This window comes from Dermacentor silvarum, chromosome 1 (genome assembly GCF_013339745.2).
Source record: "Dermacentor silvarum isolate Dsil-2018 chromosome 1, BIME_Dsil_1.4, whole genome shotgun sequence".
Taxonomy (NCBI): Eukaryota; Metazoa; Arthropoda; class Arachnida; order Ixodida; family Ixodidae; genus Dermacentor; species Dermacentor silvarum.
In genome coordinates, this window is record NC_051154.1 from 264189942 (window position 1) to 264202896 (window position 12955).

General features: G+C 43.6%; 1 protein-coding gene across 1 annotated transcript in view; it reads left to right on the plus strand.

Annotated features, from left to right (window-relative positions):
• Window positions 1-1742: 1742 nt before the first annotated feature.
• Window positions 1743-12955, plus strand: part of LOC119437132 (heparan sulfate 2-O-sulfotransferase 1-like) — a 39466-nt gene continuing 28253 nt past the window's right edge. The window contains exons 1-3 of the mRNA XM_037704193.2: window positions 1743-1978; window positions 4744-5015; window positions 9765-9850. Coding sequence (XP_037560121.1) covers window positions 1834-1978; window positions 4744-5015; window positions 9765-9850 — 503 coding nt within the window. The 5' untranslated portion in view covers window positions 1743-1833. The remainder of the gene's footprint in view (window positions 1979-4743; window positions 5016-9764; window positions 9851-12955) is intronic.

Consider the following 12955-nt stretch of genomic DNA (forward strand, 5'->3'; position numbering starts at 1 on the left):
TGGGTCTTGCTTTCATGTTAAAAGTGGTACTTACGTAATCAGTATTGTATTTTCGTCACTAGGCGCGCCATTGGTGCTCATGCCTCCTCTTTTTTTTTTTTTTTCACATTAAATTCGCCTTAATTTTCGCATTTCCTATTTGACACTTTGTGCATACAGCTTGGAGGGAAAGATTTTTTTCAGGCAGCACCTCTTTATTCAGGAGTTGTCACCCACACCCATAAAAGTGTATCAATAAAGTGTAGAAATACACCCATAAAAGTGTAGAAAAAAAAATCTTGTAGAGCTTATGCATGCATAATCGCAAGTCAGAGAAGAGGGCTAGCTATAATTACCAGCGGTTCCAATTGGAATGATGTTTACAAGGAAATAAATTTTTTTGTGCAGAGATAGCAAATCGCGTATTTGGGAGAATTATATGGCTTTTTTATCAGTGTGCAAGTGTCGGAACTCATCCATGTAATAGCCACCATAAGACGGTAAGTACCAAGTAAGCTCTTCTTTCTGGGTTTAATTTACATGCCAAAACCAGTTCTGATTATGAGGCACGCCGTAGTGGAGGGCTCCGGATTAATTTTGATCTCCTGGGTTCTTTAACGTGCACTACAACGCAAGCACACGGGCGTTTTTGCGTTTCGCCGCGATCGAAATGCAGCCGCCGCGGCCGGGATTCGATCCCGCGACCTCGGGCTCAGCAGCGCAACACCTTAACTGAGCCACCGCGGTGGGTAAGTATCAAGTATGTGCATGATACAATATAGTAGCAGTCAAAATTGTTACTTTTGAAGGACTTGTGCACGAATTTACAATCGCCGAAGAAGAGCCCTGTTTGTTCTAGTTCTGGCTTCAGTTTGCTTTGTTCATTCGAAACTAATAACGCATATGAACTCGTGGCGGGCGAGCTTCAGCACTCGATTTTATTCCGTTTCTTGCATTCCGATTGGCTCCCTTCCTTAGCCTGCGCACCGTCAATTGCGATGCAGTAATTCGATCCAAATCGGGAAAGTGTCCAGTGTGACTAAATGTCTGCGCAAGAGGAGGAGGGCTGATGTGGGAACTTCTTATGGGTGGGAATAATTTTTGCTAAGTTCTAACAGTCGCATTTGCCGTTCAAGTAGAAAGCTGCGAAACCTGCTAATGTCTGAGAAGGCCGAATGTCGTACAGTTAACTGCAACGAACTGACTCGTGGTACTAAGAACGATAATCAACAAGGCTCTGACTCGGAACTAGTGCGCCTGTTTTTTAAAAGACAAACGTCATAACGGTCGTATCGCTTGTAGCATAGAGGAAGGAATTTTTTTTTTTTCCTTGGCTTGTAGCAACCCGTAGTTACACCGTACATCGAAACCAGCGCTTTACATCGCCTTTCTGTACTGGTGTCACACGGCGCACTTTTGATCGCGATCAAGCCCGATCTAGATCGAATTTCTCGGTCGTGATTGGCTCCTTTGCACAAGCAAGCTGCGCGAGGGAGCCAATCGCAGTCAAGAATTTCCATCCGGATCGGGCTTCATCGCTGCTAGAGTGTACTCTAATCGCTGCAACTAGCCACCGTATCATCGAGATCAAAAGTGGTCACGTGACACCGGTAAAAAAAAAGAACTTAATGAGCATGCGTGATGTTACTTGCTCTAAAATATGTTTTTTTTTTTTTGTAGTAAATTATGGCGCATTTAGTGCAAGGGTCGTAGATTACTGCTGCGGTGCTCGTTTGGAAATGGTGAGAGCGGCTACGTCAAGGCGGCCAACACAATTGCTCTCCGTCATTTTGACGCGATGCTTTTCATGGTAACTTACCAGGGAAACCAAAACTCTTTAAACAGCGCGTGCTCATGCGGCACACACAGCTAGCAATGATAGGCCGCATTTTTCAATGGAAAGTCATACTTTGTTTTTGTATCATCGTCTGCTTTGCGTCAGTTTTCCTCAGGTTTGAAAACAAGCTTGCACTCCTCGAGTCGTCCCGCTTAAAACTGAGTGAGTTGCTTTGCATCAAATCAAATTCCCAAAACATTAGTATGATCATTTGCTTTCAGATGTTGTGGCAACACCTCACTGAAAGATATTTCGTCACAGCTGCCCGGAAGTAACTGCGAACACCACCGCGATCAGTCGCTGCTGATCTGACCACGGGCACCAGCAACATTTCCGCGACTTCTGTGCAAATATCGCTTACTAGAACTACTTTAGCTCTTCCAGGTTCGGGAAGATCTCATGGAATACGCAAGTGCTTTAGTCTACTGCTCCCAACGTGTTGTGGAAAAAATAGAACCACTGGTGCTTCGTTTTGTGGGAAATTTACTCACAGCCGGCCCGACTTAAATTTGGGTAGCGTCCGGGAAACAGTCAGACCAAGTAGTTTTGCACTATTGTCTCGGCCGTTCTGTACAATTATAAACAATCCGTAACTGACCGTTTCACCTCTGATTTCAACAGCTTTGTCGAAGCGAAGCATGGAATAGCATCCACGCGAAGAGCTCGCTCACGTTAGATGCTTTCTCTCAGTTTTATAAACAGTGATAGCGATCATGTGCTCAAGCGTTTTGATGTTGCCAGGAGCCGTCTCGGGAATCCCAAAGTGCTTTCCAAGAAGATTATATATATATATATATATATATATATATATATATATAGTCGAAAACTTTACCTCTCAGCCACACCGCTGTGATAGAGCAGAGAAGAATACTGCGCCTGGAGCGCGCGTGCGCCGCCAGGTGCTGTGATTGGCTGACGCCACGGGCTGCAACTTATCCATGAATGTAATGGCTCGACTTGGGCACAGAGAGGAGACACCGGAAAAAACAACTTGATCAGATAACTTGGACAGGAACTGAGGCACGAAAGGACATCGTAAGAACATGGTACAGTTAAACAATTAACTGCTCGTATGTGTGGCATTCTAACATTAATTGTTCTATAGCATATATACACAATACTAGCTTGGCGCATGTAATACACGCCTTGCCAATTGACCGACTTTGTCCCAGTCACAGGATGATGACAGTGAGCCTTCTATGCTATCGTCCACCAAGTTCCGTGGGAAGTCTTCAGATGTCAGTGAATAGACGGTCACCCTTCCTCCGCACTTTCAGCAATGCAGCCTCTGCAGGGCTGACAGCACAGGTTTCTCACCAACCGAACTGTTTCGGGAAGCTGAATAGCTCTCCATGGACACCAGCACAGCCCAGTGCTTCAGTGGCCAATTCAGCAGCAGGACAACAGGTCATGAACACTGGCATAGCCCTGGAACGTGAATGGCCCCGAGTGCTTCAGCAGGCCATGGACACAAGCATGGCCTCAACTGTGCAGGCATGTCGGCTGCTGAGGACCTTGAGTGGCAGGAACACAGTGGCCATTAGAGCTACCCTTAGTGTCCCAGCATCCACTGTCACTGAATGCCGTACCACCAGCAGCTCGGTGCCAAAATTGTGGGCACGAATCTAGCACCACGTTATGACACAAGTGTTTCCTTATGATGTCGCATCCACTTGTCTCCATAAACCAGCACCAAGGTGGAATAATTTTTGCGAACTAGCGGTAAGAAATGAAAAACAGAATAAGTAACAGTAGAAAGAAAAAGAAAAACCACGTCTTTCCACTTCTCTACCACCAGGAAGCACCACTTCCACAAAGAAAGAGCACTCAGACTTGTTCTTCTTCAAAGAAGATTGCTTGCACTCATCTGCGAGTTTACTCCAACCAATACCATCCAAAACAATGCAAAACTAACTGCCCATAGTGTTGCACCAGCCATCCTACTACTGCATCGCTCTACGAGTAAAACTGCTTGGAACTTTCTTAGATAAGAATGCAAATCAACTTGCCCAACTTTCGGTACTTCTGAATGCAATTGACTTGAAAGAGCGCAGTTTTATTCCTATTGTGAATGCAGTGTAAGATATTTCGTTTTTTCCTCATCAGATGCTCCAATATTTTGAGGGGCGATGCGGGGCTAACATCGCGATTTTTGCCAGAAAATCGAATTTTTTAATTTTGTTTATTTTGGATTATGAGATGCACAAAGAAGCTCATCACGAAATTTGATTGCAATCTGCACTGTAGAAAAGAAAACGAATTTGCTTCTCGTGACGGTGGCGTGTACTCGCCGTTGAGAGCGCCCATGAATACGGAATGAATGCCCATGTTAGAAAGTTTTTTTTTTTCGTGCATTTTAATCGTGGGCAACCTTCGATCGAGAGTACAGCAGACTGCCAAGTAAAAACTAAAAAATAAGGCATAATTATGACTCTCCAGAAATTATCTAACAAAAACAATCGGTGTGTCTTCTTTATTTCTGAAATGATAGTTTTCCTAAGGTGGGGGGACGAGCCTAATTGGGCCGTATCACAGCCATGACTTTTTTTCTATTTTATTTGTATTAATGAAATTTAGATTATATACTTAGAACAAGAAGATACATAAACCCTTGAATTTTCATCAATATCCGTACAACACAAAATTTTCAGCCCCGCATCCCCCCTTAAGGTAACTAGCCACCTGGCCTGTGACTGACATAAGTGAAGCATCTTCTTCTGTAGTGTATGTGGTGTTCTGGTTAAATGTTTTCTCAATAGTTAGTATTGTGTATCTCTAGCCTGTGATTTTTGAACTGAGCACATACTGATGGAAGTGAAGAAAGGATGAGCAGGAAATCATCTTTAAGGTTGTCTTTTCGGTCATTATGGATAAGATTGCTTAGCTGTGACTGGTCTCATATTTATCTGCATTTTTACTCTGTACAGCTGACACGGTTGGTAGGCTACAGCTGTTTTACCTCAATGAGCGGCTGCATGACTTCCCACCTGTGCAAGAGAGTCGCACGGATGCACCCTTGGATGACTTTGGGCTACCTGAGAAAACAATGGACAATCTTGTCATTTTGTACAACCGGGTTCCCAAGACTGGCAGCACCAGCTTTATGGGTGTTGCATATGATTTGTGTGCTACCAACAAGTTTCATGTGCTCCACTTGAACACATCTAAGAACATGCATGTCATGTCACTCCCAGATCAGGTAAGGAGGCAATGGGCTGAGCAGTTTCATTGTGATATATGATGTGTGAGCATTGGGCAAAACTTATGCGGCCAATTTAAAGGGGGTGTTTAACAGGCTTGACAACATTAAATGGATAACTGCAGCATGTAGAGCAAATAGCTTTAATAGTGCCTGTCAAACATTGTAGCATTGTATGTTGCAGGGAGCCTACAAAAACAAAACAAAAAAACTGTGTGCTCCCTCTAACATTGGCACTAGTCTCCTTGACTATACCTTAGGGGATGTAAGCTGCATATTTGCGACATTCAAATCCTCCAAGCACTGATTGATTAAGCTTTGCAGTCCATGGTAATGCAGCCCACATTACCATGGGGAACACAGTTTTGTTCATTTAGAATTCAATTTTGTTTAAGAGCTGGCCTCGCCTGCTCCCAAGCTTACATATTACATGGCACCTGTGGTTAAAGGGATGTTCCACATCTACTATCTTGGCCATTAGCAACACTGACTAACACTCCCAGGCTAATCTTGTATGCATACACAAATACCCAAGAAAATGGACGGGAGGATGGCCGCCGCAGTAGTTTGATTGGTAAAAGCACTGCATGTGTAATGTGGAGGATGTGGGTTCTCTCCCCACCTGCAGCAAGTGGTCTTTTTTTCCACTTTCATTTCCCATTACCTTATTTCTACATCTCAATTAAGCATCCCAATTAATTTATCCTATGCTTCGTCCTGCAGTGGACATAAATATAGGCTGATGATGATGATGATTCTTCAGGCTTCATTGGCTGTTTCTTCATACGGTTGCGACTATTAAAGAGAAAGTCGAGCCCCTTGGATCCCATTATTCTACAGCATGGAGTCTTGTACCTTATAGTTCCTCCTTGCAGACATGTGTGCCCATCCAAAGGTAGTCTGCATCATTGCCAGCACTCTTCATATAGAAAGAGATCTTAAGTGTAGTTGTGGAATACAAGCTACTCTGTGGCACGTGTATATTATGGGTGACAATCCATGTGCGTGTGCCACATGTTAGAAGCAGCCATTGTCGCACCACCCTTTAGCTGCGATTTCTTCACTGCACCACTGTGAAACATTTTTATTGTGCTTTACAGAATGGCTATTGTAGAACCTGGCTGCTGCTGGAAGTGATCAGTTCATGTAGCAGGCAACAAGGTCAAAACTTAGACAAAAAAAGATGCGACTTGATGAGAATACACATTAAAGAGGATGCGGATAGCTTCAAATGCGGTAACCATGCCTGTAGGTGCTTAATAATGCAGTATTGCTGCAATATCTATATTCCTTGAGTTCATTTGGCAGCCCATCCCGTTACGTAACTGTTTTGCCAGCATTAATCTTCAATGGCACGTATGTGTTGCAACATGAAATTTTGGATCCAGGGAACGAAACATGTTCAATATGCTTTAGTGCCGAGTTAGTGTCACCTAAGAAAAGCGGCAGGTTGTTTTAAATGTCGGATAACATGATATCGTAGAAATGTGGGAATGTGTATGGTACAGCTTGATTAACCCTGTTAAGGGAGAGACTGTAGTTCCCAGAACAATAAAGTCAGAAACATGACGCATTCAGCTTGATGCATCTATCTTTTTGTTATTAAGAAGTTTCCTTTGAGAAGTTTGCAATTTTTAGGCACCAAGAGTGTGAGATTCGAAAGCTCGGCACAGCTAATGTACAGTCCACTCTTGGAGTGAACACTCTAACATGCGGCTGTGCTCTGCGGACCATCAATGTAGCCAGTGCAGCTGCACATTGAAGGAAACTTGCACTGATGCACTGAATACCTGGCGGCATGGCTTCATGTCATCTGCTACATTGTTGGTGTTGGGGAATGCTAAGGATGCATTGCATTGAAGCGAATGTAACTTTCAGTAGCCTACCACTGTCGTGGGGATGCCAGCCCCATGTTTGTCTACCACATGTAAAAGGCCAGCAGTTTCACTGCCTTGGGCCCAATGTACTGCGTATATGCCAGTAAACTTTTCTGTCATAGAAAGACAGTTTCACTTGTCCTGTTACACCCAGAAGTTCACAAAAGGAACCAACTCTTCTTCTTTCAAGAGATAACACTTTGCCGGAGTTCATGCAGTCAATTTAGTTCAGGGTGGGGAATGCAATGTCCACTTACTGCGTGCAACACAAAAACGCAAAGCTGGCTTTGCAGGAATGACCCTGCTCCTGTAGTACTTCTGCGGTCAAAGTTTTGATTCATCGGAATGCAGCCTTGGTGCACGCCTACAATGTAGCAGACAGCACGAAACCATGCCTCAAGTATCACTGCGCCTAAGTAGGTTTGCTTTAATGTGTGGCCACGCTGGCTGCACTGGGCAGAATGCGGCCACACGTCCACATGTTAATCGCAAGAGTGGAGGAGCCTGTGCAGTGCAACACTGCATGGCCAGCACCGTGGAAAGTCTCTGTACTTGGCAAGCTCTCATTAGTTTGGGACACTGTATAGCCACTGAGCTGGGCAGGCCATGTAATGCGTACGATGGATAGCCGTTCGACCATTAGAGTTGCAGAATGGATACCAAGAGAAGGGGAGTGCAGTCGAGGACGGCAGAAAATTAGGTGGGGTGATGAAGTTAGGAAATTTGCAGGCGCAAGTTGGAATCAGCTAGCACAAGACGGGGGTAATTGGAGATGGCAGGGAGAGGCCTGCGCAGGGTCCTGTAGTCGACATAGATATAGGCTGATGATGATAGCCTGTCCACTCAGGTCCCCCTCTAGGCATGTGCTACGAGCTCTGAATATGCCCAGTGCAGTCAGGTTCCTTTTTTCTGCTGATAACTATCAGCTGAAACTAAGTTCTTTTCATAAAATAAATCGGGAAAGTTGCCTGTTGCCAGCAGACACAGAGAAGATTTTTGTTCAGCATGAAGTTGATGAAAGCTTGTTTTGCCATTTGCAGTGAACACTATAGCATAAGCGTGGTATCTGTGAACTAATATTGTTTAAAGATTCCGGGCGTATCAAGGTGCTCATGTAGCAGCAGCATAAAGGGCCCCTTACCAGGCCCTGTCAGAAATTTAGTTTATAATACTAGGAGTTGTAAAAGCCTATTCAGGGAACATCCTACTGCAAGAGTTCTTAAAAAGGCCATGATAAAGGCATGATAAATGGCTGCCTTGTTTTATTTGATTCGTGAAAGTATTTTTACATTAAATTCTTGTCGATATCTGTGCACTTCATAAAAGAGGAAAATGGCCATCCATGTAAAAGTAGCGCTAGGCCACAAAGGAAAACCCACGCAGGTCACTCTCTCTCTCTTGGCCCCCCCCTACCCCTGGACATTGTTTTTTTGACTGCGAAGTTTCTTTTCTGAAAAATCTGTGTGGGTTTTCCTTTGTAGCATCATGTTGCTCACAGGTTAAGGATTTTTCATGAAACTTCCTCCACCATGCAGATTTCCACAGAACTGATTTGCTTATGCTTAGTCTATACAGTTAATTTCAAATCAAGGAGTGCTTTGCATTTTTATAAGTCACTCGCATTACATTGTACCTATTGTAGTACTAAGATGTGGAAGTGTCTCATTATGAAACTTGTCTGCCAAATGGACTGGCAAAAAAAAAGAAAAGGAAGAAAAAAAAAATGATCAACTTGAATTGGCCAGCCCAAGTTTGCCAAAGGAATATCATACTTGGGTACTGGAATGGTCTTCATAGCAGAGGCTTTTTGCTAGCGAAACATCTGTTGCCAGTTTTGGGACTTTATGGCATTTATGGTGCTTGACTACGTTAAGCTGGAAAAGATAGCTGAACTTAGTTAAGAAGTCTTGACACTGTATTTGGCTTCAGTAAGGATGTGTGAGTATGGATTTATGAAATTGACTTAAATATGAAAGAATTGTGATGGGACTGAATTGAACATTGGTGATACAGAACTGAGCATGAATAAAATAGTTTACAAATAATTTTAAATAGCTAAGTTAAAAATAAAAAAATTCAAATGCAAACCTTTTGGGTAGTTTTCTAATTCTGGCTGGTTTTGTAGTTCTGGTCCTGTGATTTGCAATTCAGCAAAGTAATGATGCCTTCAAACTTAAAAAATTTTTCTGAATCATCCACATGTCGGCGTAAATTACTTGTAAATTATTTGAAAAATTATTTGATATAACTTGCTGTTTCAGTTCCTTAAATAGCAATATATTCAATTCACTATTCAATATTACTGAATATTGGTCACCCCAAGGCCCCAGACAAGATTGCGAGACAATAACTGTGGGCATGCCTTTCAGTGATGCTTGTGATACTACCAGTACACCTACCATCTCATACAATGAAATGAAGTGTTGTCATTATAATGCACACTGCTAGAGTTATATTTGCACATTAAAATCTTGCAAACAGAGACACCGTGACACCTGTCTTCTTTGCTGTCATGTGGTCTCTGTGTCATTTTAATGTCAGTCATCATCAATGGTTTTCTGGACCTGTTTTGTTTATTAGATCTATGAGATGCTGACTAGATCATGTTGCAGTACAAATTTAGGAAAGATGTAAAGAGAATAAACTGTATTTCTGGGTATACAATTTTGGCAAAAAGAAGTCTTAAACTCTGCATGCTCCTGTAAATGGTGGGGTTGTGGAGGGCATCCACATTGTTCATCGCAGAACCAAAAAAAAAAAAAAAGCAAATTTTGGCATGGAGAGACCATCATAGTTACTTTTATTGTTCTTATGGCCATTTGTTTTGTGTAATCGGTTTTTTCAATACGTTTTCTTCTTGGTTCTTTTGCAGATTAGGTTCGTGTACAATATTTCCCTGTGGCAGTACATGAAGCCTGCCATTTACCATGGGCACATTGCATTTCTCAATTTTGCAAAGTGAGTGAAAGTTCAAGTGATTAAATCATTGCTATTGCCAGGAACAGCCAATCACTTCTGAGAAGTTATAAAAGAGAAATTATAAGCATTGCTGATTTAGGTTACGTTTAAATAGCGTGTTTTCTTTTGGGGGGCGGGGTGGGGGTTTTCATTTTTGGCGCTGTTCTTTTCATAGTTGTTCTGCGTATAAGGAATCTAGTTTCCTGAAATTAACTGTCTAAAGATCTTGCAGGATAGAACCGTGATGTGGAGCATGTATCTGGTGTATGAAGTTACACTTCACCAACAACAGATGCACTTATGAATACTCATGCTCATGACTTCCTGGATACTGGTGACTCGGTACTGGATAATGGTAACTTTTGTCCATAGCTGCCGGCAGATACATGTCTTCAGACGTGGGAGGAAATATACAGAATGCATGCAACTTGAGCTTTGTTAATGGTGATACCCATTGCACAGATCACAAATGGGTCTTCGTGTAATGCCTTCTTTTGGTTGGTCAGTCATTCAGTTGGTCTTTTGTCACAAAATGTCACTAAGAAGAAAAAAAATCACCAGTCCTTCCTCTGTCGAGAAAAGGGGGGTAAGCGAAGCTTGTGGCAAGACGACGCTGTCGCAGGTGTTCCACTTTGTTTGCCCTAAACTCGGCGTCATCGGCTCTTCGCTGATGTTTTGTCTGGGCTTTGAAAGCCCTCACACTAGAATCGGCACAACGACGACGAGCCCTTTCCCGAGCGAGTTCGTGGCGCCGTTGCTCAAACGCAGCATGCTCCTCGGCGGAATGCACCACGTAAGGCCTTCCCATCCGTTTGTCGAAACTGATCTGAGGCAAGGGAAGCCCGGCGGAGTGCGCGCCAACCCCCGTTCCTTCCCTTTCCCTCCACGCGACACACCAAACGACCCTGATTGGTCAAGCAGGTCACGTCATCCAGCGCTGGTGCAGCTTTCCCCGCATCTGCTCTACTCTGGGAGCGGAGCTGAAATGTGCGGCCCGGTATGAGCCTTACAGTGTCCGTGTCCGTATGAACGCTTTCGGTGTCTGACTACAGCAGGTGCCGCTGGCAGCGGCTCGGCCGAGCTCCCACCAGCTGCACGCTACTGCGCATGCGCCGTGACGTCATCCCGGCGTGTCGTCAGCTGCACGCCGCCCGTACACTGTGCATAGCTTTCACCCCACTTCCCCAACGTGTGCTCGGATTGCAAGTGCTTCGCGAGGCGTTCCCCGATGCCACGACCACAAGGAAATGCTTATACACTTCGTATAACTTGGCATAACTTGGCATTACTTCGTATAACTTAGCATCACTTCATATAGCCAGGACCAGCTAGAAACCGATCAGTTCCGCTGTGTCTTTAGCCTTGCACCACTAGTGCAAGCTACCCAGATTTTTTTTTCTCTCTTTCCTACCTTCTTTCTTACTTTCTTTCTTGTCCCAGGCTCATACCCGCACATCCAATGCGTGTATGCGCCACACATGATTTTATTATTGTTAATTGTGACGTAACTGACGAGCATGTGATGTTATTGATGTCATCACCTATCAGTCATGTTAGTCATACATTCATACTCTTCCATGCCAATTTTAGTATATAGCAAGTGAATGAGACGGGGGCTTTCGACAGGTTTTCGATAGGGTTTTAGCGTGACACCACCACCGCCACACTTACCACACGTATTGCCACACTTGTGAGGCAATACAAGCTTCGCTTGAAAAAAATAATCTATGGATGACTTACGTTGCAGGCTGTGTGTTCTAACCACTGCACCTTAGCAGTTTGATTAAAGTGGTGCAATAGTAGGAGCAAAGTTTGGTAGGTCATAATGTGCAAGATGTTCTCACTTGCCGCGTGTTGTCTTTTCATCCCCTTTCATTTCGACTTATTATTTCTACATTTCAATTAACAAAGAACAGCTAATTTCCCCTATGCTTTCCTTGACTTCACTGTCTGTTGGTTTCATGTGTTTGTAACTAACGAAAATTTAGCCCCGTTGTCTCCTTCATTCTTCTCACTCAATATTAGGAACGCATTATGCAGCTTGATGCTTATGCAGGGAGGCAGTTACACGCAACTTTGCGGATGCTTCACAGAGGAGTTCACACGCTTCACAAAGCTTGGCATTGCAAGCATTCGAACACTATGTGCTACAGAGAGAAGAGAGAAGGCAGATGCACAGATATGCTCTACTTTGTGCATGCCTTGCAGACTGGTTTTGTGTTGCAAGCACTGGAATGCTATGCATGACAGTGAAAAGGCAGATTTATTTGTGTGTGCAGCCAGATTCTTTGTGTTGTGAATAATAAACCTGAAACACTTGTTAGAGACAGTGCGAGTCTACACATTGTACCATAGTCAGGAGATTGTAAATAACTTGCATGTCTTGTGAAGTGCTTGTGTAAAGGCATTTATCAGAGGAAATGTGGGTTCTCCTTGTTGTGTCTCATTTGCTTTCAAAAGCAAAGAGCCCTGCAATTTGTTCAGCAGTTTGTTTTGGTGATCAGAATTTCTCATACCTGCCTAGTTGAAAAAAATTGACAGATTCCACGCGTATGTGGGAATCGTTATAAGCGAATCTTTCTTTGATGTTTACCAAAATGTCTTCACTTCTCCTTCTTCCCTTCTATGTAACTTACCGCTCCTCGGTCAATGCCCGCTCTGGTCCCATTTTGGTCGCTTCACTTCATCACATTTGGCTGCTTTTGATGCTGACTTCTTCACTTCTTGCCTCTTTGCTTGTATATTTGAGCACCTATCGAATGGCACATTCCCATTCTGTGGAATTGGCCAAGAATGTTCACATATCTAAAAAACTAGGTGGGGTGATAAAGTTAGGAAATTTGCAGGCGCATGTTGGAATCGGCTAGTGCAAGATAATTGGAGATCGCAGGGAGAGGCCTTCATTGTGGACGTAAATATGGGCTAATGATGATGATGATCTTCACGTACCCAGTGCCACAAGCCCAGATGCATATACCCAGCGTCCTAACTTGTTTATTCGGGCACATACCCAGGGACACATTCCTTGTTGCACATATCCAGTGGCCTAGGTTGGCTATTCGAGCACGTACCCTATGTCCCACATTGTATAATCAGCAAGGCAGC